This window comes from Anser brachyrhynchus (assembly GCF_964034855.1).
Source record: "Anser brachyrhynchus genome assembly, chromosome: 22".
NCBI classification, from domain to species: Eukaryota; Metazoa; Chordata; class Aves; order Anseriformes; family Anatidae; genus Anser; species Anser brachyrhynchus.
The window spans coordinates 2,463,020-2,490,200 of record NC_137715.1 but is presented as its reverse complement, the minus strand read 5'-3'; the positions used below and the strand labels follow the sequence as shown (position 1 = coordinate 2,490,200).

Genomic DNA, 27,181 nt, shown 5'->3' with positions numbered 1-27,181 from the left:
TACTACTTTGAGGATTCTTGGTATAAAAGCTGTACCCATCAACGGACGAGGAAGATTTCTTACTTTGCTGCCACTTGCATTAGAACCTAAACACTCCATAAAGCATGTGTCCCACCTATCAGAGCTATTTATTTTTTAAAATAATAAACAGTTCACAAGCCTCTGGTCTCCTCATTTATTTCGGTATAGACCCTTCCACACCAGAACCTGCACCCCTGTCAGAACCCCAAAGTCTGGTGGGATTCTGCCTTACACATTCACTGCTGTTTTTCCTTGAAATATGAGCCTTCATCACGTGAGTCAGCTGGTTAATTATGAACCTTGGTGTGCTGTTAACATGTCCTGTAACACCGCAGCAGCTGTGATGAGTATGCCTTAACCTGCACAGTTAAACAAATAACTGTTGTACCTGTCAGACCTGGCATTCAGTGCTCTTCTAAATACTTGTTCAGCAAAAAAAAAATTGTTTTCACAAGTAGATTTGAAGCAGGTGGCCAATCTGACTAACAATGTACTACCTAAGCTATACTAGCTACTGTTGTTGCCTACACGTAACCTGCTGGCCACAATGCAGATTGCTAATCAGTCCTCTAAAGCTTGGACTCTGGGATCTGAGGACAATGACCTCGCGTTTATGTTCCTGAGCTGCTGCGTTTAAAACCACAGCCCAAAGTACTTCCACACAGATCAACTCAGTAGCTGGAAACCGTAGCACAATGTCATCCTCAAAGCGGACCTGCCAGGAGTTAGAAATGTGAAAGTCGCACATTTCCTAAATGTGTTCTGCCAAGACCCCTCTGGCATAATCTGAACACAAAAACTTGGCTCCACATTCCCCGTGGCTGTGCCGCTCCATTTACATAAACATTTCTAGAGTTGTGTTTAGAAACACAGCCACTGTTCACACCTCTGACTGTGAAACTCTTTGTAGAGTCAGGGCTCACCTGAGACGCAAGGCATCAGTGCTCTCTGCACACTCTTCCCCCTCTCACCTCCATCCCACATGACTCTGGCTCTGGAGTGACAACTCTGTGCAGATCTTACCTTCTTTGGCCTTTCGTGGTGGGATACATGCTTCTCTTGAGCAGGGGACGTGGATCGACTCCGTCTTCCAGCAATGAAGGAGCTCCCTCCAGAGTGACGTGAGGTCTTCTGAGGTAAGTGGGGAAGGGAAGAGATGGACGACAGGGATGGGAGACAGGGAGAGAGAGAAGAAACTGTTATAGAGTCCGGCCTTCACTGTTACAGTGAGCAATGTTATGGTAAATGGCTTGTCTACAAGATGCAGGACCAAATTATAAAACTCCTAAAAATCCTGGGGTTTTGGTGACCCATGCACACTGACACTTCCAAGAAGAAAGGCACAGCAGCTAAGAGACCGTTCTGTAAACAACAAGGTAAGTGGCAGCAGCAATATCGTGTAGACAAGTCAGTCCTCCTGAGCAGCAGCGTCTGTGTTTTGGTCTTGCGTGGGGTGTGGGGGTGTATGTGCATGGAAGGATGCTCTGCTCTCAGACTCCAGGCACTAGCAGAAATCCTGCTATCTATCTCAACATCAGTAAATCTGATACGGAGCTACACTTGTATCAGATACTGAGGGTACCTGAAGGGCAGGGAAGGTGTCCTCCAGTTTGACTTTGAGGGGAAGCTCAAGACATCAGTCACTGCATGTGACAGCACTGATAAGAAGAAAGGAAAGTGGGGAAAGCCAGCAACAAAGGAGCCACTGACAGATAAACCTGTACGGAGAGGATCAAGTTTCCTTTTTGCTGCAGGGGGGAGAGCAGGTGTCTACTAATTATGCAGAACAGGGAAAGGGTTCCTCTCAGTCCTGTAAATAATAGGGGGAAATCCTTTGCCCCAAATATCCCTCAAACCATCTGTGAATGACTCTGGTCTCTTCTGGACTGCCCCTGTCCTCAGGCAGAAGTTTGGGCTGTTCTGTGTTACACCCTCCTGCCCAGGGGGCCTGATGTACACTAACTCCCTGGATGCTCTATTTTCCTGTCTCAAGCTGCCTCTTACACTAGGGGCAGTGCTTTAGCATCTTTCTTCTAAGAAAAAACATTCATTCGACTTCTTGGGACTACTTCTTCAAACATACAAACCGGGTCGGGGAAAGCAAATGGAAGAATTAAGCCTGTGGTTTTGAAAATGAGTCTAAAGATGCTATAAAAATGCAATAAATAAATTTATTTTTATTCCTAAGTGACTCTGTCTGAATGGCTGAAAAGAGAAGCATCCTGCAGACCTTGTTTATGTATTCCTGGCATTTCTTACTGCTCAGAGCACAGATACAATCTAGGACGAAGACAATGCCTTAAAATAAAATCCATTGAAGGAATGAAGAAACTCACCATTTTATTGAAGTGGTACTTGCAGTAGCCACAATATTTGACATTGTCGACTTCTAGGACTTCCTCTTCACATAAGAGGCCAGCCATCTGGGCACTGAAATACACGAAATCAAGAGGAGGATAATGCAAACTGTACAGACAGAAAACATATCCCATCAACAAGCAAAACACAGTTCAAGATACCCAGGCAAGGTCTTGAAGTCTCCTGTCCTGCTTGGCAAATAGCTTTCAAAGACCATGAAAAGAGTTCAGACTATTTATAATTCATATTAAGATCTTTAAAATTGTCAGTACTTTCCTGCCAAATTGTTTTGCAATTTCTGTCTTTCTTAAGGCCTGGGCGATCAGTAACTATTCCAACAAAATGCATATCATGAACAAGGAATCAACATAAAGCTGGGAATCCCCACGTTCTACTGACAGGCAGTGTTGTTTTCAGGCTGCAGAGTACACGAGGATATCAGCCCTTAAAATCACATCATCTAGATGATACTTTTGTATGTGCTGCGCTGAAAAGGAACATTCCTGGATTGTGACTCATCTCTTCTCGAATTCCACACAGTCCTAGGGAAATCCCCAGACTTCATTCTCACCAAGGAAGGCTTGCTGGTGAAACCTCGGCCTTCCTGGGGAAGTTCCCGTCACAAATTGAGCAAGGATGAGATACCCCTTGCCTAAAATAAAAGCAGTATGGTTTGCCCAAAACCCCATGCCACCTGTTTGGTGCAGCCTCAAAACCGTAGCAGAAAAACCAATAGCTGGGGCCGTTCCTGGAGTGATACTGGGGGCAACTCACCAGGTGACATGGAAAGCTTGCCGGCAGCCATGCCGATTACAGGCCATGCATGCTCCAGAGGCTGCTTTGCTCTCCCTGCCCTGCTCTTCACAGATGTAGCAGGTCTGCAAAAAAGGAAAAATGGTCACTCAAAGAGGTAGTCTACTTTACTCTCACTCTTCTCCAGGAGGCAAAGCCTTCGAGAACTTATAACTCGTGTCTAGTCATCTCCCTCCTACGACAGCTGTTCTGGGTTATTTCTCAGTCGCATGCACAAAACTTATGCATCTTCTTTTTCTCCCCCAAATAACAACTGGGTCTGATCAAAATATTGATTAACCAACATGCAGCTCCAAGGAGTGGTGCGGTTGCTCAGGTTGCCAAGTTAAGGGAGAGGAAAACAGAACATCAAAAGTTATTTCCAAGAAAATTTACATTTACATTGTTAGTTATTTTTAAAGGGATCTAAGTACCTGGAAATTAAAATAAATTGGACAGGAGACATGGAGGACTAAGACGACCTCAGAAAAGCAAGGCAGGGCAAGTACATTTGGGGCAGCAGGAGAAGGAGAAGGCCTTACCTTGTTGAAGCGGTCGTGGGGTACATACTGCAGGACAATTGGCTCCATGGTGAGCACATTGGCAAACTGCACCTCTGGGATGTACAGAGCACAGACAACGTGGGCCCACCCTGGAGAAGCAAACAAGCCAGAGAGCAGAGATTCACATGGGGCAACCCAGCGGAGTCTTATACTCAGACAAGGCTGCAGACAAGCATGGGAGGGAAAGGAGGAGGAGGATATAGGAAGGAAGCCAACTGAAGTTAGATGCTAGATTTGAAATACTGCTTGTTGTAACTTGGTTAGGAATCAAATCCTTTGTGGGAGAAAGATAGACAGATACCACCTCCAGATGCAATACGAAAGCAGAGATTTCTTTGGGAAAAGAAAGGTACAGCACTCACTGCCCTTAAAAACATTCCGTCAGGACTTAAGACCCAGAGCTGAAGACCTAACCAAACCCAGAAAAGCATCCAAACAGTAAATGACGCTGATGGGACAAGTTTGACATGTAGTCCCATGCCAGTGGAAACAAAGCTCCCTTTATTGGCTTTTATCAATGGTTAAAGAAGGCTCTTTTTCAGCAAGCCAAGTTAGATTAAAACCTAAATCCACCAAGACACTTCCCAAATCAAACGTGTAAATCAAAATACCATCTGATCAGGACAGAACTGAGAAAGCTTGAAGGTCAGGAGCCTTTGGGGGACGATCTATACTGGTATGCCTACTGCACTGGAAAGATTTACCTAGAATTAGGATGGATTCAGTTGGGCAGGCAGAACCAAGATCCACGAATATGGAATCATACCGTGCTGTAAGTACTCAGTCTATATAATTCTGTATAGTGGCATGGTTATAACACTTCTTGTGCCTGTCTACAGGGACCTGACCAAACCACATAATAACATGTTTGGAAGAAGATGCTATGTAGTTATAAAACAATCCCCCAACATGGTACTTTTACTACCGCACTAAGGCTCTCAGTATTTATGACCAGCCCTAATGGACACTTTTACGAAATATCCTGGACTTAGGGCTTCTTCTCTAAATATGGGATCTATTATAATAAAGACCTCCTTGTCTAATTTAGCTCTCAGTGTATTAAGGTAAGTGGCAGGTAGGTAGAGAGGCCTTTCTGAAAAATAAGATTTTGAGGAAAAACAAGTTTGATCCATACAGCCAGCAGCATCAATAGCTGCTAGCTCTGACAACTGAAATCAGACTCCACGGTACTTCACAGTACCAGAGGCTGACAAGCAGCAATGATTAGCAAGTAAGTCCCACAGAGAGAAACACCTTTGCTGTGTCCTGGTCCCCTACTCTTGGACAGGGACTCAAGGCTGAGGCTCCATTAACCTGAGGATCACATCACTGAGGCAAATAAATCAGCAACTTCCACCTTTCCATAAACAATGACATATCATGCACCAATTCCTGCAGGGTTAACCTCAAGAAACAGCACATTTCAGGGGCTCTGCTTCAATGCCAGCCAGAGGTCGGTCAGATATCCCCCCAGGGAAAGGTCTTCTCGCCATGGTGATTTCAGAAGGTGAAGTTTTGTAAGAAAAGGCAGAGTGTTTTCATTCCTCTGGAGCCTCCAGCCTTCCCTTTCTGGTGACATAGGCTCGGAAAAAAAAATTGCACCTGGGACAGCTGCCGAGAGGCACTGCAAGACATACCGGCTCCACGCAGAAGTACTTACCTCCGTTGTCGGTCCGTTTCAGGGCTCCATCTTTGTGGGGACACAGTTCACATCTCTTGAAATTAAGCAGAAACAACAAGTTTAATCTAACTCCCAGGGGCATGGGGCCAGAAAAGAGATGATTAATTTAAAACACGCTTATAAAAGATGGGGCTGCTTTCAAAGAGAGGAAGTGGAAGAAGGGCTGAAAGCGGTTTGGGTACAAAAAGATACTGTGACACAGCTCGATATCGTCCTGTGTGACGAGGATGTATTTAAAGCCTCAGCCCAAGAGCCACAGGGCTGCAGGCGAACCTTGACTTTCACAGGGCTTTTAGAAAAGAAGTTTTAGTCCTTGCGGTTGCGAAGTAAAACTGAAAACCGTGACTCAGAGAGCAAAAGGCAAATAAAGAAAAGCCATTATCTATCTTTGCCCCTTTCCTTCCTTCTCTCTTTCTCTTGCGATATTTTTTCCAGCCAGTCTCATGAATGCTGAGTGAGGCAGTTGTGACATTTTCACCAGCGGGGTGCAGGGGCCATGATAAGCCCGGTCCCAACGCCTGGGGCTGGCGGGTGGACACCCCGCTTCCCCAGCCCCAGGCCAGGGAGCCTGAGCTGGAATAGGGAGAGAGTGAGGGGAGCATTGGTGCTGGAGGGTCCCTGACACATGGGAGGGTGCAGGGAGCTCCCTCAGCCCTGACATGGTGGGTAGGGGGGCACAGGCCCAGCACCATGACAGGCTGTGAGGGATAGCAATGGCTCAACGCCTCACTCCGTGCCTGGTCACTAACGGCTGCTTTTGGGGACAGCTATGAAGGGGAATCACCAGTTCTTCCACCCAGGGCCAGCAGCCACAGGGTGGATGGAGGTGAGGGGAGATGCCCCCTCATGCTACGTCTGCAGAACACCGAGGCCTCCAAGGCCAGCAGCGGCCCAAACCCACTGAAGGGCTCTCCTCAGGGCTATGGCAGAAGGGCCTCACCCCACCCCACGCACACCCGACAAGGGAGAGATGAGGGGACAGAGAGACGCCGGCAGGGCATGATGGCAAGAGCCAGATAAGCCCAGTGCCGCGGCCCTCGGTGCCATTCCTACCTCAGAGCAGGTGGCGACGCCTGCGCTCCATTTACCCCCTCACTACTGCGGTCCTGCCTGCCCGTCCTCACCTCCATGTCGGGCCATCGCCATGTGCAGCTTTCCCTGGGCCATAAAACCCTTTTGAAGCCCTGAGGTGGTTTTGGGGCACGTTGCCACACACGAGGGACGCTCTCGCAGCCCCAAGGGCTCCTCCCAGGAAATGGTCATTGTTTTCTCGTGACATCAGTCAGGGAAAATTTCTATGCTTTTATTGTTTTGTTTGACTTTTCTGCGCCTGCTTAGAAAGCCTGAAAACCTGTGACATACAGCCCTTTTCCTTCCCTAGCGGAAATGTCTGATTTGTGAAAAAAAAAAAAAAAAAAAGAAGAAGAAAAACACCAACAAAAAAGCTGTTTTTCTGTGAAAAATGTGCTTCATCAGAAAGTTTTGAAATGAGCTGCCTGGTATCGAAGCGAGACGGCAGCTGTACCGGTATGAGTGTGTGGGGCATGCATGCTGCCGCTGCTCCGCTACATCCACCCAGCTCCGGCAAGCCCCATGTGTGACGGGGCAGGTGCTCTGTGCCACAACAAGCACCCGTGTACTGAGCAGTAACTGGCCTCCAGCAAAAACATCTGCTGCTGAGCTGTCCCCGAGGACCTTCCACAAAGGTGGTCGTCCTCAAGGAAACTCAATGTTTCCTCTGCTGTCATTTTACCTCTTGACACAATAAATACGATCACAATGCTTTGGGCAGCAGGGAGGCTCAGTCCAGTTCTCAGTGGAGTCAAGTGTGTGGGGATGCCAAATAGGTACCTCTGGCAAACATGAAATTCCTGTGATAATGTATAAACAAGAGGTGAGAGGACGAAGACCAATGCCATTGGCAGCCCATCACACTTTCCCCGCAACTTTGCTTGAAATATGTGTCTGGCCACAGGAGGCGATTCACTTTGCTCCTGGTTGGGTCCAGACAGGCAGGGCACTGGAGAGCAGCTCTCACAATTACCACAGAAAGCCCGGCAAAGCCAAGACAGAGAAAGAACTGGGTTAACTGAGACACTGTAATAAGAAATTTGCACTTGAAAAGGCCCCTCCGCTCTCCCCTCCACCCCTCAGATCAAAGCAGCTCTCCCACCACGCGATTAGCAAAGCTCTGATTGTAACAAGAGGGGTTAACAGCTCCATCGGCCCCACACAAGACTTTTAATAGCCCTGCCTCTAAATGACAGCTAAAGCCTTCACATGATCCCTCACATGAGTGCCCTCTGGCCATTGCAGCTCACCGGGCTTCCTAGACAATTTGATTACAAAGTGGATGGGCTTTCAGTTGCTTACTGTAAGCACAATAGTGTCCACAGCATCCTTTAGGGACCTGCGCATCTAAGGAGAGGTTATGAGCAAGGATTAGCGGTACCTCTTCCTTTCACTCAACCTGCATAGGCCAAGGAAGTCTCCAGCGTTTTTATTTCAACTCTGGGAAAAGAACAGAGCTGGCTGATTAAAACCAGGTTGTGATGGCGAAGGTTAGCGTTTCTGACCCCCTAGGGCTTCTAACTCAGGGACAGAGCACCAAGCCATTAGACCTGACAACCCAAGTCAGGGCTCCTGAGCTCTCCTTCCAAAACTGAAGAGATGGAGTCTCTCTAAAGGAGAGACACAGAAATTGGGATGTTTTAAAGTACTCTCTAAGGAGAGCAACAATCTTTGTGCCTTCACATCTCATTTTCAAAGTAAAAGTATCAATATTTAGCCAATAAATACGCTTGTTATGGACTAAGCTTGTAAACTGCTTTAAGATTCTTCTATGAAGGCAGATGTGGGAAGACAAACATTGCTGTTTTGCAAAGGAGTTTGCCACACAGTCATTGTGAAAGAAATACGAATATCAATTCATCCTGCTGTTGACAGTGTATTTTGCGCTCACGTAGCAGTATCTCTCATTCAAGACCCTCAAGGCAGTGTCTGCAGGCTGATAACGCTGCTTTTACAGCTGGAGAAAGCCAGGCACAGAGAGGTGCAATGAAACCCCCGGGCAGTGAAGAGCCACACCTTCCAGCCTCGCTGGACCATGGAGCACAGATTCAAACAGCGTGTTAGCAGCACAGCCATGCACAGATCTCATAAGACCTGACTCATTTCCCTTACTCTGATCATGCTGTTCCCTACATCAAAGAAGTAGATTCTTTTTATGTATTTACCCATTTGCGTGTCTGTTGCTATGACTGCTGGCGTTTAACTGAAAAGGTGAAGGATTTAGATAGGAAATCATCCCCAGCTCTGCTTAGGAAGGAAGATTATCACTGTTCAGTTGTTATACTAGCAGGGCTGAATGCCACGGACTGAATGGCATGACTGAAGCCCACCACGCATTGTCTAACAGATTTCACTGAGGGCAAGTTAAATAAGGAGCCACCTGCAGGGGTATTGTTTTCTTGATACCTTGGAGGCAGTTTGAAGTGTCTAAAGTGCAAGAGAAAAGTTAGAATCCTTGCGATGAGCACAGGTGAGGAGGACTTGTGTGTACATGCACTACTACAGCTCACACTGAGTTGTAGCTAACACCGAAGAGCTTCTCTTTGCCTGCATGGCTGGGAGACAGGGGGAAAGGAGGCTCATGAAATCCAAATTCCTTTCTTTACTATGAAACTATCTGCAGGATGTAAAAGCACTCAAAGACACATTTGATCTTCTTTACTGCAGTGCGCATAAAAGCAGCATCTTACAAAGGCAAAAGAGCTCAGGTCTGAAAGTCTGGTCTTGTTTACACTCCCACTTCCAATGAGGAATGAGTTAATGCAATGTATAAAGCATGGTACAGATACCTAATTCCCCCATTCGCTCATCTTTGCCAAGTTCTTCGCCCATCTGTGAAACAGATTAAACTTTTGTACTGCAGCAAGCAGAGAGCCCAGCTGAGATGGAGCACGCTATTTGCTCCGTTCTGCACAGATCCGCATATTCAGAGGTCACCTACATCAGCTTCACTAGGTACTTTCACTAGGTGTACTTTAGAAAAAAATGGCTAAACCAGTTCAGAAGGCAGTGCAGATACTAATAAATGTTGTTTGTGCTGGTTGAGGCATTCCATTTTTGAAAAAGCCAAAGTTTAATCTACATTGATTTTTTTAAGGAAGTGAAGGGGGGAAACTGTCTCAAATTTACTGCATGGCAAAAGCAGCACCTCTGGCATAACTAACGTGGTAAAGATCTATACCCTGGCCCCTCAGCAGCTGGTTGGTGTAGCTGTATCTGATAAGGGTTCACATGGGAAGTTGCAGAGTAGCTGGTGTGCTATAAACTCACAGTCTAGTTTACTGCACAAATAACTTTGCCACATAGACGGGCCTAAGAGGCAGTCCTGGCCTGATTGTTTCCACTTTCCTGCCTCACCGGGAAATGCCAGAATTAATTAAGAACATTCGCAAAGTGTTCCATACTGCTAAATTGCTACTTAGACAGAAACTAAAACCTGATCCAGCTTCCTGTCATTTTCTCTGCTATTTAACAAACACAGAAGACTTTATGCAGGAGACTGTTGCTGCAAACGAGATATGAATGCCAGCTCATCCTGTCTGTCAGTACGACAACATACCCTGTACAGCAGCATCTCAGGTGGTAACAACTTTCCTCCACTCCAAAACTTTCTGAGAAGCTGTATAGAAAAAACTGCAGGGAAGCCACCTTCTAGAGGAACGTCATTATTTTTTAGAAGATCGAGGTCCCTAGATGCAAAAGTTTCATCACTGATAACTTGCTTAAAAGTACCTTTGGCAGCGTTTTCATCAAAATGGCTAAGAATGCTTTATAAAGCTGTTTGACATAATTATTTCTATTGTATAAACAAGAAACGAGGGGAAAGATTTTAGAAGAGAAGTAGTTTCTCAGATAGGTGAGGGGCGAACGCCTTGTCCAAAGTTATATTGCAGGCTACAGGCAGAGCTGGGATTGCAACCACAGCAGTGCCGAATGCCAGGCTCCGTCACTTTCGTCAGTGGACCACGCTGCTTCCAGCAGAGGCGTGAAGGGCTCTGAACCAACTCGTTCCGTGTAAGTACAAGTGTGCTCTGTACTCACCACCCTGGCGGCTCTCTCTTGAGATTCACATTTCCGACAGAACCACGGTCCGGTAGGAACCTGGACAATTCCATAACAAGCTGGAAGAAAAGCAGAGAGAGTTCATTTGATTGTCTTTAAATTGGCTGTTAATTTCTCAGCTGTATATAAAAGTTTGCCAAAGCTGTTATTAGTCAGAGATCGGTAACAAAAACAAAAATCACATCTAAGCAGCATTTTATTCCCCGTTCCAGTTTCCACACCCTGCAACAGCGGACAGCCCTTTGCAAGAGGTCCAGTGTGATACATTTATTCAAGCTTATAAATAAGCTCACACCCAGTATAAAATATCCTTATAAAAATCTGTGCTAAGTGGGAATGCAGCACTTCATAAACCAGGTCCAGTTCTGGCCTAGTGAACACAAACAGGCTAATTTCTTACCCCTTAACTTTTAAAATGTCACTAGTGATTTAATATAAAACTATGAAATAAATGGCTATTAAGCATTTTAACCATAATTACGACTAAGATAAAATCTCAGTATCATAAAGGAAGTAATCTCAGTGTGAGTTCACACAGATATCAAGAAAAAAAAAAGCATTTACCCTGCACACTCTCAGGCTTGTAAGTCACACCCAGCAGCAGCCTTTTGTAGCTTCCGACAGCGCTGAATTCAAGTTTTTTAGGACTAGCCCCCAAAACGGGTTCCGCGTTGATACAAGACTCCAGCTCATAACCCAACAAAACTGTTGTTCTTATCCACCTACACCAGGCATCCCTCTAGCTTTCTATATCCCTGCTGATTGTCTCAGGGTCTCCCTAGGCGAGCTGCAGCTCCATTCCTTTGAAATTCATTCCCTTCTCTGATGGGACAATGTTTCCCGAAGACCATTCACCTTCTTTGGTGGCCTTCTCCCTCTCACCATTCAGGGATGGTCTTTGTTGAGTCCTTGAGGAAGCTTTTCTGACCCTGAAAGGGCTCTTGGCCGCCACACATGCAGGTTTAAAGCAAGAGGCTGGCAAAGATAGGGGTATGAAATAAGGCTATTTGTGGCCAGGTGAGGGTATAGAAGTCTCCTAGGAAAGAAGAAATTACATTTTCCTTATTCCACCTCCAAATGCGAGCTGACGGTTGGAATGGAATCCCAGTCACTCGAGACATCTGAAACTAGGTTGGACAAAGCATCTGAAAATATCCTGCTGGATGCAATCCTGTGATGTCCCCTGGGGAAAGGACCAGACACGACGCCCAATAGGTTTTCTCCATCTCTCTAACGTCTTTTATGCTGTTTTAGCCAGGAAAATGAACATGATTGTGGAGTTAAACTGAAAGAAGTGACTGCAAGATGAGCCAAGGCAGATACGCAAGAAAATAGAAACTACATGAAAGCAATGACAGAGGAGCCTGCCTTGGGTCCATCTTTAGCAATGGGCTTAGGGCCAAAAGCAAGCACTCAGCTGGAGCTAGTGCAAGCTTCTGTGCCCACTGCTTCAAAAAGAAAGACAACAAGGAAGAAAACAAGGAAAAATGCAGAACATAAATAGGGTAGAGTTGAAAATATTATTTCTAAACGTTCTTCACTATCTTATTAGAGTCTTCATTTCCAATCAGATGTTTTTTGTTAACATTTTGAATTTTTTACTGGAAAAAACTAACTATTGTCACAGAAATTGTACTTTTTTTTTTTTAAATCAGCTTTAATGTGTAGCTATAACATAAGCTTAAAATAAACAGAGGGTTCTTTACTGGGCTGCACAATCATTTCAAAAGACAACTTTGGTTTTGCAGATATTCAGGCAGTACAAAGAGATACCAAACCTAGCGTGTGGTTGTAGGGAATGAGACTAGAAGGCCCAGCTGAACCTCTACAGTGGTTTGCTTCTGTTTAGTGACTAAAAGCCCACCAAAACACCACACGACTACTGGGTTTGTGAGCAGGCTTTAAAAAGAGGGCTGAAGGTATTCTGAACATCCACTACACACTGCTACCCTGCTTAAGAACTACTGTATCCTGACGGACTCCTACAAGCCCTAACCACACAGTTGTGCTTCCCCAACACCCCAACGATGCCCTCCCGGAGGCTCTTCTAACGCCTCCCAACCCTCCCAACGCTGCCCACCCGCTTGGCTGCCTCGCAGCGAGCGCATCCATCTCCGTAACCGTGCGGGCCCACAAGCAGGCACCCTGCAAGAATAAACGGACCGCAGATTGGAGACCGCTCTAGCCGGCAAACGGAAGCATTGATGTTACTCTTGGAAGCGAGCACAAGGATGCCAGTGCCCTTAATCTCCCTCCAAAAAAACAGCTACGCAGAAACACGTTCTCCAGCGGGTGGTTGGACGAGTCTTGGGAAGAACGGAAGAGTTACAGCACCAAAACCAAAACAAGCAAGCATCCTTGCAGAGAGACCCTACACGCTGCCGGTCACACGGAGGCAACCTGGAGGGGCTGTTTTATGGCAGGAGACACCCAGGCACTGACTGAACGCAGAGAAATCCCCCGCCAGCTTCGCTTCCTCTTTTCACCTCCCCTTCAGTCACCTGGTTGCAAGCGAGCTCTCGCAGAAGATGTGAGCACAGACACATCAAACATAGGAAAAGCAGCAGAAAGCTCAACCTACAGACCCAGAGACCTGGCCTGGCAGGCGGGGAGAGGCAGCGCAGGACAGGTTCCCGGCCCGAGACAGGAGCGTGCAGCAAGACACCGAGGGAGAGCCTGCACAGGAAGAGGCTGGAGATACGCGGGGAGATGGATGGGATAATAATAGACGGGAAAACAGACATGCCAGATGAGCCCAGAAACCTTCGTGTTATTCAAAACAAACCAACCAGCAGCATCGCCCTTCCTCGCTGCTGGGTTTAAGCGGCAGCAAACACGCGCCCGTGCAGGCGCTGGTGCCGAGGACAAACTTTCCGGCCCGGTAGCGTGTGCGAGGGGCGTGCTCCGAGTCATTTAAAATGCAAATGGCCCTTATCTCGGGGAGGGGAAGGGCCGGCTCCCTCCCTGCCCTTGGGGGCGGCAGCTCCCGGGCCGCGGCCGCCCCCGGGGGGTTACCCGGGGCCACGGGCGGCCGCGGGCCGAGCCCGGGCACGGGGCGGGGGGGGGGGGGGGGCTCGGGGCGCTGCCCCCTGCTCCCCCCGGGGCCCGGCACCGGCCCCGGGCCCCGGGCAGCGGCCCCCCCCCCCCCCCCCGGTTCCCCCCCCCCCGGAAGGAAGCGGCCGCCGGTCGCTGCCGGCGCCCCCGGTAAGGGGCAGCGCCCCGAGCCCCGGCCCGTGGGTGCCCCCCCCGGGAGCAGCTGACGGCCACCTCCGCTCCCCCCGTCCCCCCCCCTCCCCGGCTCCTCCGCGGCGGCAGGCCAGCGGCGACACCGTTATTTGGAACAATGGGGATAAAACAAAGCCCCCCCCCCCCCCCCGCCGCCGCTCCCCCGGCCTCCCCGCCGCTCCCGGGGCGCACGGCAGGGGGAAGGCAGCGGCGGCGGCCCCGGCCCCGGCCCCGCTCTGCTCCGCGGCCCGGGGCTGGCGGCGGGGCCGGGCCGAGCCGTGCCGGGCCGAGCCGTGCCGGGCCGGGCGCTTACCTTGGTGCACCGCCACATTGCAGCCGTGTCCATCGCAGTACACCAGCGGGTTCTCCGCCCAGCCCCGCTCATCAGAACAGACACAGCAGCCTCCCACCATCTCCTTCATACTTCCATGAGGGTTTCCTTCCCCCCCTCCTCCCGCTACGCACACACTCCTCCCTCCCTCCTCCTCCTCCTCCTCCTCCTCGCTCCCCCCTCCCCGCCCGCAGCCTGCCTTTCACACGGCCGCCCCCCGAGGGGCTCGGGGTGCCCGGCCCCCCGGTGGCGGCGGCGCGGAGCCGGGAGGCGCTCGGGGGCCGGGGGAGGGGAGGGGGGGGACGACCCGGGGGCGGCGCGCCCCCGCCCCGCGTCCCGCACGCTCGCCCCGCGCCCGGGCACCCGCCCCCGCGCGCCCCCGCCCCGCCGCCCCCCCCGGCCATGATGGCCGCGCCCCGAGCGGGCCCCCCCCCCCCCCCCCGGCGCCTCGCCCTGCGGCTGGGGGGCTGCTGGGGGGCTGCTGGGGGGGGTCGTGCTTTGCTTTGGGGTTGGGTTCTTGTGGTTGTTGTTGTTGGAACCCCCCCCCGGGCCGCTTTATGCTGCTTTCTTTATGGTTTTGTTGTGTGTGCCCCCCCCCGCCTTCCCGAGCGGACCGGGCAGGGCTCCGAGCGCGCAGCCGGGGGCGCAAAGCGCTGGGTGCGTGCCCGAGCAGCCCCCGCGGGTCGCTCCCCAGCGATGAGTCGCGACCGTTCCCCAAATCCTATTATCTCCGCAATTCCTCTTTGACAGATTGGGGTTCCGCGAGCGCCACCGCCTGTCCCGCTCTCGGAGGCTCCTTCTGGAGGAGTTTTTAACCCGTTGGCACCTGTTTTGTGGCGGTGTCTTTCCAAGGAAGGGGAAAAATGTCCCCTTGGGTGGGTTACGTCCAGCAGGAGAAACGTCAGAAACCCCATACAAACCAGTTAAAAGAAATAATCCTAGAGCATAGGGAGTGCAGCTCCGTGGGACTGCAGCTGCAGGTCTCCACACGGTATCACGGCACACCGCGGGGAACAGCCCTGCCTTTGGACGCACCACTCGGTTAAGACAAGGAGAAACGAGGAAAACCCGAGCACAGAGCACACAGATAAGTAACTCTTAGAGAATAGGTCTAGGAGGAAGCCAAGGAATTCGTGTAACTTGTCCGTGCAGCTCCAGCAGGGCCGGCTGCACCTGGAATCACTTGCCAGAGGACACAGAGCAGCAGGGGGAACAGAGCCCAGGTCTCACCGTCTCTCACACAGGTCCACCCCCAGCAGACCGTGCTGTCCTAAAGAAAAAAAAGATAGGAAAAGCAGCAGCGAATAACTTTTCGCCTGCATTGTGATAAAGAAAAAGCCATCCTCTTGTTGCTGCACTGCACAGCTCCGTTACAGCGGTGCTTTTGTCACAGGTCGGGCTGCTGGAGGAATGGTACACAGGAACCCCAGCACAAAGGTGCACTTAAACATGCCCAATTTGCACTTCTACTTTTTCGTTCTGTTCCTGCAAATCCTTGCTGCTTTAAACAGAAGTGTTATGAATTAGATGCAAAGAAGAGAGCAGTGTATCTTGCTTAGGAAATGCATGGGATTCATGGAATCATTCAGCTACAGGAAATCTTTTTTTCCTTGCTCTTTGCTGGCTTGTGAGCACTGAAGAGAGATGGTTGTGGTAGTGGGAGAAAAAAGAAATTAAAAAAAAAAAAAAAACAGGAAAAAAAATCAAAAGCCATCCCTGCTGCGTCCAGGAGCAGGCACTTAAAAGTGTTTTCAGATGCTGGCACACGTGGGAGTGGCTGGGAGGTCCTATCTCTGCTCAGAAGTCTTCAAAACGATCAATGTTCCTGCAGGAATCTGCCCTACCTGGAACACATCAGCAGTTCCACTCGCCATCCTACAAGCACATCGCTGCAGCGGCTCCACAAGAACTGTTCCTGATTTACAGTAACTTAAACAAGAGCAGAAACAGCGTCAGTATCTCCTAGACTGGTGACCTTCCTCTTCTCACTCCAAGTTTTTTCCCTTGCGATGGGTAGGCTTTGAAAGGTCAGCATATCCTGTCGTAGAGTTTCTTTCTTTATAAAAAAAATCTTCTCATCAGAGAGCAGAGAGGAAACCCATTCCAACAGCCCTAATAATCACCAGTTTAGCATCCTTTATATTGCACCTGTTCAAGCGTTACATCAAGGGGCTGGAAGGCAGACGGCTCCCTGAGAAGCTGCCTGCTGGGTTGCTGTCTTCCTTTTATTACATTCCTTTGAGAGTCACAGGGGCAGACAATACGTTCACCACATTGCTGGAAATTCACTGAGCCTTAGCTCACTTTTCTGGGAGGGTTTCCCCTCCTCTCCCCCTCTTTTTTTCTTTTATCTATTGTGTTATGAACTTGTTTAAAAGAAAGGGGGGAAAATCTGGCTGGTTGCCTTTGTAACCTGGAGGAGATCCTTGTGGTTTAAGGTTGTCTTAGACTACAGGACAAAACGCTAAACATCCGCCAGCCCCTGACGGTCTTGGTTCCAGTTGGCCATGCTCACAGACACTTGGACTTGAACTGCAAATTTGCCTTTAGGGGATTAAGTTCCAATTTACATAACTAATCCCTGCGGTGAGGAAAGGCGAGGCCGGAGAGGAAAGGGCACGACTGTTCCTTGAGAAAAAATTGGGGGAAAGTTACGGCTGTGAAAACCGAGACATGGGGATACTGAAGTTACATTGTTCGTTTGTTATTTTATCAGTCTAAAATGTGCTCATACGTGTGAAGCGGGCCAAATAAAGTGATATATACTGACTCATGGGAACCACTGTCCTCGTGTATCTCAGTCATAACTGCGGACCAAAGTTACAGGAGTTATTACTAAACTTAGTACTTTACTGCTATATACAGAGAATTTTTGATAAGGGAGCTGGCTTTTCCACAGGCTCATACGTCATGGCCAGCGCTGTCAGCCTTATTTCTGGCTGCAGAGTCTTTGTTACAGATGATCTTTCATCGGAGGGAGGTCCTTTGCATTTACTGGAGTAATATTTAAAAATAGCATAAACTTAGTTACCATCTAAGTCGCTGACAGGGAAATCCTTGAGATAGAATAAATAAAATATTCTTACTGGGGTGTAGGGCCTTATCAGTGCATTTTTTTCACTCTTACTTCAGCTATTTTGTCTATAAAATACATAAATCTCGTGCTAAAGAAAAGAACAACAACAAAAACGCAAGAAAACTTATCTTCCTTATGATAACTCCACATGCTCCTAGGAAATGCAAGGGCTGATCGGTGCTAGAGAAGTGCGTACGGCCTAGCTTGCACAAAGCGTCGATGCAGGGAAGTACCGGGATGTGCATGCTTAATGGCTCGCAGTGATAGATTGCCGCTCTGCGCAGGATCCTGGTCTTTTCCAACAGCTTCTCCTGGGAATGAGGCTCCTCCTTGCCTTCGTTTATGGGGAAACTGTCACTTGAGATTATCGTGAGAAGGACGGTAATTTATCTGGGTCCGTGTAGGGCTGACACTTGCCTATTTGTGGACAGGCAAATCTGAGCCCCTGTTTAACGGACCCATTTGTTCTACCAGGTTTTATCTTATTCCTATGGGCAGGTGGAAGGAGGAGGGAATTGTGCAGATAAGAGCAGTAATCCTCGCTAGGCAGCCAAATTCCTTGAGTCACTAGCAAGAACCACCACTTTAAAGTATAAATCTCTCAGTTTGAACTAGGGATCAGCGCAACAGATAGCAGCAGCAAACTCTTATCCTCTGTTAAGAACAGCCACTAGGGAGAATGGGACACAAACGGAGAACTCTCTGAACCATATCTCTGTTTAAAAGTTGTTGTTTTTTTTCATTTTAGACCAAACTTTTCATCCTTCTCACAAAGATATGTGCACGCTGAGCTCCTCCGTCTTTTTGTAACCGCTTACTAGCACAGCAAGTGGGCTGCACACATTTTATTACCAGCAAAAATGAGAATGATGGTAACGATAGTGATGCTAAGTAATCAAACGTGAGTCAGTGAATTACACAAAACATTACCCAGCTTTATTTTTTACCTCTCCTGCATGTAATGCTGCTAACAGGACGGTTCTGGGCTCTCGTTTCCTTTGTGGTGGGCTTTTAAAGCACACAAACTTTTTCCTTTGCCCTCCACCAAGACCTGATCGGATTACCTAGCAACAAATGGTCCACGTTCAAAGGTCAGCATGGACAAGGTGTCAAAATCTTGGTATTTCTCTGCGCCGTAGGTAGGGGAGGTGTGATTGCTGACTTCGGATGCAACGAAGCCCCATTGCAACCAGCACGGTGGTGTGCGTTTTTCCAAGCATACGGCGCTCCTTAACTCTCTTTTCCCATTGCAGGACAAGAATTCCCACTGAGGCCCGCAGAGGCTCCTCGTACCCCCCAGCACTGACGCTGGGAGCTCGGTCTGCAGCCTGCAAAGGCAAAGTCTCTGTTTAACCAGGAGCTTCAGCCACCTCTGCAGCGTGCTGCCTGGAGGGAGAGAGCGGGACCTTTGCCCCTGCTGTTCATTAACCACACCTACCAAAAACCCCACACTTTTTGTCACTTCCCTGCCCTGCTCATGTCCTAACAAAAATATAGGGTTGAGGTATCTTTTCTCAAGAAACTGCTCTGTTTAGTGCGGACATTTATGAAAGAAAAAAGAACAATCAGCTTTCGGAATGGACTATTGAATCAGTGCTTGTGTTTTACTAGCTGGGTTATTTTCTGCTTGCTCTGTTATGGGCTAAATGCTGCATTTTTAATATATGAGCATACCCAGAAAGATTCAGAGTACAGAAAGCCGAGTGCCAACCACATGCACTCTGAGCTCTGCTTTGTCAGTGACTTTCTGGCCTTGGACAAGTCACTTCCTCCCTTTGTGCCTCATTTTCCCTCTTTGTACGCCCTATTCCCTACTGCAGAGCCCTTTTGGGTTGTTTGTCTGAAAAGCACTGTATAAGTGCAAGTTATTATTCATTAAACAATGTCATTAAGTACTTTGAAAGGAAACAATGATGTCATTAACAACTTCGAAAGGAAATAGTGCCATTAATGGCTTATAAAGGAAAAAAGTAGCAATTGAAATATCTTCTGTGCCGGCCTCTTTTTCCTCCAGCAGCTTAAATCAAATGAGATGCTATGTCATATTCATCTTCATGGTTTTGATGCATTTAAAACAGTAAAATTGATTAATATAGTAGGTCATTGGACAGGAAGGCAATAAATTTGCTTTCGGTATTAAATTACTCGTTTATGAGTGGAAATATTTTGAAGAGATTCTTAGAATCCCTCTCTCTCTTCATCCCTAAAGCTGAAACTCCCACGCTTTTGTGGCACACAGGTATTTGTGGCCGTGCTCCAGCCCGTTTATCTTACTGTCCTCTCCCATCGGCGAAACGAGGATTCCCGTGGGCCTTGCGTTCAAAGTGGGTTAGCTGTTTATTCACTCCTTCCTGCAGAAAAGAGCATGTGCTGCAGCCCATGCGGATGAGGAACATCTCCAGAACAAGTCCAGTTTAACAAACCTAACGGGATAATGATGAAATCACATAAACATTGCTTTGGAAGGAACTTGAAGAGACCAATTAGTCTAACTCCCTACGGGGAGGCAGAACCAAGGACTTATTAGTGTCATATTATTTTTATTATTACTGTTTACATTAGGCAGTGAAAGTACACAATTAACAGAGGAATAAGTGATGTGGTCTCTGTCCAGAAACCGAGATGATTTTTTTAGGAGCCTGTAGTTTGGCTTTTACATTTATTCTTAGGGACCTAAATAGATGCCTGGCTTTAAAACCAAAGCTTTCTACATGACGTCTTGCACAAGCTTTGAGCTGCTCCCTTTTCTTGGTGTGCCCAAACCTCTGCTAATGGGGAGCAGGACCAAGGCTTTTGAGAGCATTTAACCTCTCCTGGAGCACCTTGGCACAGCAGAGGGTCTGCTGGTTCCCTGATGGAGGACATGAGTCTGCAGCCTGGGTCCCAATGTGAAAGAGAGGATTTATAATCACAAACAGATTTTTTTAATGGGAGTTAGGCACCTGTTTCCCTTTGTGCCTTGGGACTTTTTCCTCACATTCCTATGTTTTTAGCGCCTTTAAAAAATCCTTGGCAGTAATTGAAGCTTTGCCTATGCCCACCAGTTGCACTCATTTAATTGGTTTACCAACGAGTTTAATTAAACCCTCTGTTTTGACATCCTTGTATTGGTTTAGAGCACTGCATCAGCTTAGCTTACGATCGTACGCTCAGTTCTTGGCTGCGCTGTCGGAAACTGCCTTTAAGACAGGAAGGCTGAGGTGAAAGCCCAAAGGTAGCAGCGCCCGCACAAAGCCAAGCCGTTGTTCCAGGCTGAAGCCGTCTTCCCAGGGCTGAAAACGTCCCGGGCCGGGCAGGCCCCGTGGCCTGGCACGGTGTGGGCAGGACGGGGCAGCCTGTGGGTGACGGCTGCCCTGCGCCCCCCACCACCAAGCCACCGATGATCCTGGGTGCTGAACCTGCAGGGGGTCAGTCTTTCTCCTCCCTTCCTCCCAAGTCACCTCTATATGTATATTTATATGTGTGTATGTATATAATGACTTCTCAAGCTGTTTTCCGCTATGCAAAATAACCCCTTACGCAGCTCTGCAGGAAAAATCACGCACGGAGCTGCACAGAGCTCTGCTGCTCTGCGGCCGCTCAGTGTGCGGTGCCCTGGGCTGGGGAGGGGGCTCGGCTGTGCCCCAGGCCCCTCCTGCTCCCGGTGAGCCCAGCACAAAAATCCCTGCCAGCAGCCCAGCGAGTGGAGGGCGTGAGTGGGGTCTGCAGGGTGGGGTGGCGCAGGGACCCCCAGGGTGGGTGCTGGGACTGTGGAGCTGCCCGGTGCCTGGAGCAAGCTTGGGGCCTGGGAGCTGCTGGGGGTGAAAAAGCCCCGTGAATATCGACAGGAAATGATCGGCGGCTTTTCTGGTTGCGAGCTGCAGCACTGAGGTTCAGGCAACGACATCCTGTCCCCGCGCAGCGCCGGGGCCGTGGGCGCGCAGCCTGCGGGGGCCAGGCAGGAAGCGGGGGCACGGGGTGGGGAGAGCAGCCTGGGGACTGGGACCAGGTGTCCCCGAGTGTGGGTGTCCCTGTGCCGCACCTCGCCCATCCTCTGCGATGGTGGAGGTGGTGGCCTCCCTGGAGCACGTCTGTCCCTCCTCCATCCTGCTGTCCTCCTTCCTCCATCCTCCATCCCTCCATCCTCCATCCTCCATCCTCCCATCCTCCATCCTCCATCCCTCCATCCCTCCATCCTCCATCCTCCATCCTCCATCCTCCATCCCTCCATCCTCCATCCTCCATCCCTCCATCCTCCATCCTCCATCCTCCATCCTCCATCCCTCCATCCTCCATCCTCCATCCTCCCATCCTCCATCCCTCCATCCTCCATCCTCCATCCCTCCATCCTCCATCCTCCATCCCTCCATCCTCCATCCTCCCATCCTCCATCCCTCCATCCTCCATCCTCCATCCCTCCATCCTCCATCCTCCATCCCTCCATCCTCCATCCTCCATCCTCCATCCTCCATCCCTCCATCCTCCATCCTCCATCCTCCCATCCTCCATCCCTCCATCCCTCCATCCCTCAATCCTCCATGCCTCCCTCCACATCTGCCCATCACCTCTCCGCTCAAAACCAGAAAAGCTGCAGCGCCCTTTGGGCCAGCCCCTGAAAACCCCACAGGGCCGCCTGGGACAGGGGCGGTTGGTGCCCGATGTGGGGCCGGGCGGCTGCAGGCAGCACTTCACACGTCTGTACAACAGTGAGAAGCTCTGGTTTTTAGTAAGAGCTGCAAGGACGGGAAAGAAAACATAACCAAGCCTTTAGACCTTCGTCACCGGTCTTGGGAGATTTGCATGGACTGTTCTGAGATGCCTGTTTACTATAAATGTCCTAATTATTTGTCAGAGGAAGCAACCGTTTCCTTTACTGGTAATTTTGGTAATTTATCATGGACTGTGCCAATCTGGGCTGCTGTTAATATCATCCTTTTAGTCATGTGTCTATGTAGTGACTGTTACAGATCGGGTCAGATCTTACACACCCTGTTACTCATCAGAAATTTTGAGGCTGTAACATGTTACTTAGTCACTGGTGAGTCACTGCTTGTTCCCTGGAAAATAAAAGCCAGCCAAATTCTGACATCTGACATCTGAGGCTTACCACCAAAATACTGTGTAAAGTCACCCGCGCTACCCCTGGGTGATGCTCCGCAACGAGAGCTAAGGGATCAAAATTAGGCTGCTGTTGGATGAGTAATCAGACTAATTCATGAGTAATATTTGGAACAAATCTGTTTAGTCCTGATTGAGATCTGTCGGTCTCGATGCTCGACTGTTCGTCCGTTCAGTTTGGGAGGATCGTACGGCGTATTTTCTGCAAGTGCCAAACGCCTGGGCCGAAATCCGAGGGCAAGGCCACCCGAGGGTGCTCTGGCACAAGGCTGTAGGCGGCTGGGTGCCGCCCCTGCCCTAATTCAGCCCCGCTCTAATTCCGCCTGCCGCCCGTTTCCCTCAGCCCGTGGGCCGGGTTTAACCCCCTGCCGGTACCCGCAGTGCCCGGGGGGCGGCAGCGCCCCGGAGCGGTCCCGCACGGACCGGCCGCGGCCCCCCCGTCCCCCTCCCGCTCCCCGCGGGGCCGCCGGCACCGGGCAGGCCGGGGCCGGGCTCGTGGGAAGGCGGCCGGGGACCTCTGCTGGGCGAGCCTAAAAAGGCCCTTTTTTCCCCCAAACGCGTGCCCTGCGGCCAGCCCGCGGCGGGAGGCCTCCGGGGGGCGCCAGCAGCTCGCGTTTCCCCCCCCAGGCCCGGCTGCCCGGGGGGGGGGCGGTGGCGGGGCCGGGGGCTGCGTTTCCTCCCCGGGGGGCTCCATTCCCCCCCCCCCCCCCGAGGGCTTCATTCCAGCCCCCCGGGGGCTCCGTTCCCCCCTCGGGGCGGCGATTGAGGCGGCGGGGCCGGCTGGGCAGAGCCCCCTCCAGCACGCCCGGGCTGCGGCAGCCCCCCCGGCCTCGGCCCCGGCCCCCCCCGAGGCTCAGCCCCTCGACCACCGCCGCCCCCCCCCCGGGGCCGGCGGGGAGCGGGACTCAGCGAGGGGCGCCGGGCAGCGGCGGAGCCTTCGCCTTCTTCCCGGCTCTGCTGGGGGGCAGCAGCCCCCCCCCCCCCCGGCGCCCCCCAGGAGGTGAGGAGGGGAAGGGCCCCCCCCGCCTGGCGGTGCGCAGAGAGCGGGGCTCGGAGGTGGCCGCTCGGGGGAAAGGCGGGGGGCTCGCGGGCTGCTGCTGCCAGCTCGGTGCCTTCCTCTGCCTCCAAGCGTCCCCAAAACCCGGAGCCATTTGGCAGCTGGAGGTAGAGCGGTGTTAAAAAATAGCCATAAAATGAAATAAGGACAAACAGAACCGCCCCCCCCCCCCCACACACACACACCGAGCACACGAGCAATTTGCAGAACGCGCCTGAGAACAACTCGCAGCCTTTCAATAACTTTTTCCACCACAAATCCCAGGGTTTGACCCAGCTCGGTAGCAGGTCTAGCAGCTCCTCCCCAGGTCGTGCTGGGCATGGAGCGGGTTGAGGACGTTTCGGTAACGCCTGAGGGGGCCGGGGGCACCTGGGGGTCAGCATTTCACCCCACACCTCCGTCCACGTCCGTGTGTCCGTGCCAGCACAGACCCGAGCGCCGCCGTGCAGCCAGGACGTGTGAGAACGCGTGGTTGGACGTGACTCCATCCTCCTGTGTGCCAGGTTTGTGCCTCTCCATAGCCCCAGACTGGCATCTAAATTCATCTAAATATTTCAACACATGCACCCTGCCTATCCCCCGTATCTCCTGTTACCTGCTTTACGTGATTAGAAATCGGTAGAACTTTTATCTCTGGAGACGTAGGGCTCTGGTGTGCTTATCCCCCGCACCCATCGCTTTGCAGCATTTGGGATGTGCACACACACACGTACAGCAGAACAAACATCTCGACCGGGTCGAGCCGAAACCCTGGGGATCTGCCCATACGGCGAGAGATTTTATTATTATTGTTGCTGTTGCCAGAAACCAGCAAACTTTACAATCCAGATGTTTTGAGAGTGTCAGAACAACTTGCTGCTGCTGCTGTTGTTTTTATGGTGAAATCAAAAGCAATCGCAGTGGTTTATAATCCGAGAGCATCCAGCCCCGCAAAGAATGCAGGTTGCTCTTTGCTTTATACCTATCTAACCCAGATGCTCCGGGTATCTCCCACTGTTGACAGCCGTTTTCTTCAAAGGCTTGTCTTCAGTGATCCATCAATTAGGATAAAAAATGAGCTCTCATTCTCCTGCATTTGTTTTGGGAAGAGGGAAATTATTTAAACAACTGTATCTCCATTAAATGAAGGAGCGAGGGAGGAGAGCAGATCCCCCTGCTTTCTGAAACGGAGCAAAACGCTGTTTCACAAAACATATGCTCCCTGGGCTGCATACCACCTCTCACAAATGATTATTGACTCACGCACAAAAACGTGTACAGTAACGAGCCAGAGAAGCTGTTTTTCAAGGGTAGGAGGAGATGCCTTTCCCCTTCATTTCCTCATGTAGTGCGTGAAAAGACAAAGGGTGAATATTAATGCTGATGTCCACTCTAACCTTTTTTATTTCATTCATCCCCGCTGATTACATTTTAAAGGCCTCGCTTCCTCTCATTGTACGATGACCAGACCTCAGCACAAAACGAGGCTACAGCTTCCCAGTTCAGCCGTACACAGACGCCCGCACACACGGATGCACGGAGAGAGAGAAGGGGAAAGAACCGGGGTGCGACCGGGCATTTTCACTGATTTTCTCTTTGCGTCCTTAAAGGAGGTTGTGATTTCAAACCTGAGCAAACTCGGTAACTTTCTGAAACCGACCAGCACTTACCGAGTATCGCCCAGGCAGCGAGGAAACTGAGCAGGGCGAGTGTCAGCCGTTCCCCTTTTATTGTCGCCAATTAGGCACATGTTGGTGCAAAGAGGGCTCCGGCACTTCCAGCATTTCCCGTACGGAAGATAGCTGCAATCCTCCAGGACATGTTCCTTTAAACACCCCTTTGCCTTTTTATTTACAATAAACACATTTTTGTTAATGAAACCCTCGCCCACTTGCAATCACGCCTCCCCTCCCCGAGCCCCATAAAGCTCCAACTTTGCATATCTGAGCCCTGTTCTGTTGGGCTGGGTCCTTCGGGGGTCCCAGGGTCACGCTGGGGGCAGCAGGGTCATTGTATAGCCATCATGGGTCAATAAGCAACTGGTCAGGCTCTCAATCCACATCAGGCCTTGAAGAGGACTGGGAAATGGGAGAATCCATTCATAATAATAATAAACTTGTCAATCAATAACAGGCAGGAGAAATACTTTGTAAAAGGTAAAAAAAAGTTTTTCCTTTTAAAGTTTGACAACATGAAACTTTAGACAGTTTAAAAATGCTCCAAGACTATTTGTCTTTCACGGAGGAATCTTAAATCATAATTGCTTTAATATATAACATTTAAAGGCTTAGGAAGAAGTGTTGTAGGTATGAGTTTGCTGTGCAATTTAAATAAGAATTGATAAATGTTTTTTTTTCAAAGAATATAAAATGCTCTTTGAGAGAAAAGGCAATATCTAAGACCATTCTCTGTTTTATAAAAGGACTGAAAGATCGTGGCTTTTTTGCCTTGCATTGCCTCTAATTTCTACTGATACCAGCACGTATTGAATGCTGAGGAATAGTTTTGGTTTAAGCTTATCTTAGCAACAAAAATATTTTCCAGCATTCTTTTAATTCTAAACCGAACTAGTGAACACAATCATGCGTTAGTAGTAAATCAGTAGGTTAGACATAATGAGACTTTTCCTGGTTTATCCAGGTTAGATTTAAAGGGAAAAAACAAACACACAATCAAAGCGAGGAGGAAGATTTCTCTGCTTGAAATTTGTTACAGAGAAAATGTTCTGGGTTTATTATTTAATAATCTGCATTTTTTTATTAATAATTGTTCCATGTAAAATGAGTAAGAGACTGTATTAAACAAGAAGGGCAGAAACAACTAAATCACAATGTAATATGGGAAACATCAAAAGGCGACGGAAGAATAATGCAAATTCTCTGCTAGCTTTAAGATAGAGGCATGAAATTAATCTACAAACTCACTGTCCCTCCTTCTTAGAAGTCTGCTCGGTTTTTGGTTTTGTTTGTTGTTGCTCCTGCCTTGTTTTGTCTTCGCAAGGCGCACACTCAGCTGTCACAAAAATCATCTTTGAAATCGCCGGGAAAAAAATAGCTTGTGAGAGGCGGCAGGAAAATGGAGGTTGTCCCCCTCCAGCCTCCCGGCGCACCCCCGGCAGCTGCCGAGCTCACCAGCACCCTCCTGCACGCCTCTCGGCGGGGATTTCTCCAGGAGAAGGAGCCCTCTTGGAACTGCTCAGTTGTATTTGCTTAGGAAAACAAACAAACATATTTTTTTTTCAAGCGGCAGTGTTTATTACTGTATAATTTCCTTCAGCTGCTCTCGAGAAAATGTGGTTTCTTTGTTAGAGGATGCTGAAAGACAGTTTATTAAGAAAGATAGAAGTAAAGCACAAAGTATGAAAGAGTGCCCTCGGGATGGTGAAAGTAAGGGGAAAGATGGGTGCATTTTTAATTCCCTGAGCTGGGACCCTCCTCCCACACCAGTAAAACCCTGCAGCGCAGGGCGAAAACACAGCTCGGCCGATAAAAAGCCACCGACTCGTTCCTTCTCCCCTCCAGCCCCGACTCCGCTGCGGCCCCACATCCTCTGCGGGCACGGGGCGGCTTCCTGGGACCTGCCCGCCTTGCGCGTAAATCTGTGGGTTTTACTCCGAGCAGTTCTCTAAATGTTTTAAATGTCGTTGGAGTGGCACCATTTGGTCTGACGCAATTTATTTCTCTCCCTAGGCCCCTCCGGTGGTTTAAATCCCCCAGTTTTCATCAGTTTGTACTTTTCCTTTTTTTTTTTTTTAATTTTTTTTTCCTTCTAAAAACATGTTGTTTAGGGGAAAAGGGAACAACAGCAGCACACAGCCCTAGCCTGCAACAGAGCTAGCTGAGCCTACTTTCAAAATAAGCACACTTTT

General features: G+C 49.7%; 1 protein-coding gene across 2 annotated transcripts in view; it reads right to left on the bottom strand.

The window, feature by feature from the left end:
- Positions 1 to 14,403, bottom strand: part of MLLT6 (MLLT6, PHD finger containing) — a 45,382-nt gene extending 30,979 nt beyond the window's left edge. Inside the window, exons 1-7 of one of the 2 annotated variants that reach the window (XM_080565148.1) lie at positions 14,087 to 14,403; positions 10,528 to 10,607; positions 5,395 to 5,449; positions 3,714 to 3,823; positions 3,154 to 3,257; positions 2,358 to 2,451; positions 1,045 to 1,152 (exon numbers count right to left, since the gene is read on the bottom strand). In XM_080565148.1, the coding sequence (XP_080421274.1) occupies positions 1,045 to 1,152; positions 2,358 to 2,451; positions 3,154 to 3,257; positions 3,714 to 3,823; positions 5,395 to 5,449; positions 10,528 to 10,607; positions 14,087 to 14,195 (660 nt within the window). In that variant the 5' untranslated portion in view covers positions 14,196 to 14,403. The remainder of the gene's footprint in view (positions 1 to 1,044; positions 1,153 to 2,357; positions 2,452 to 3,153; positions 3,258 to 3,713; positions 3,824 to 5,394; positions 5,450 to 10,527; positions 10,608 to 14,086) is intronic. The other variant, XM_080565149.1, reaches the window with a different exon arrangement.
- Between the last annotated feature and the right edge of the window lie 12,778 nt (positions 14,404 to 27,181).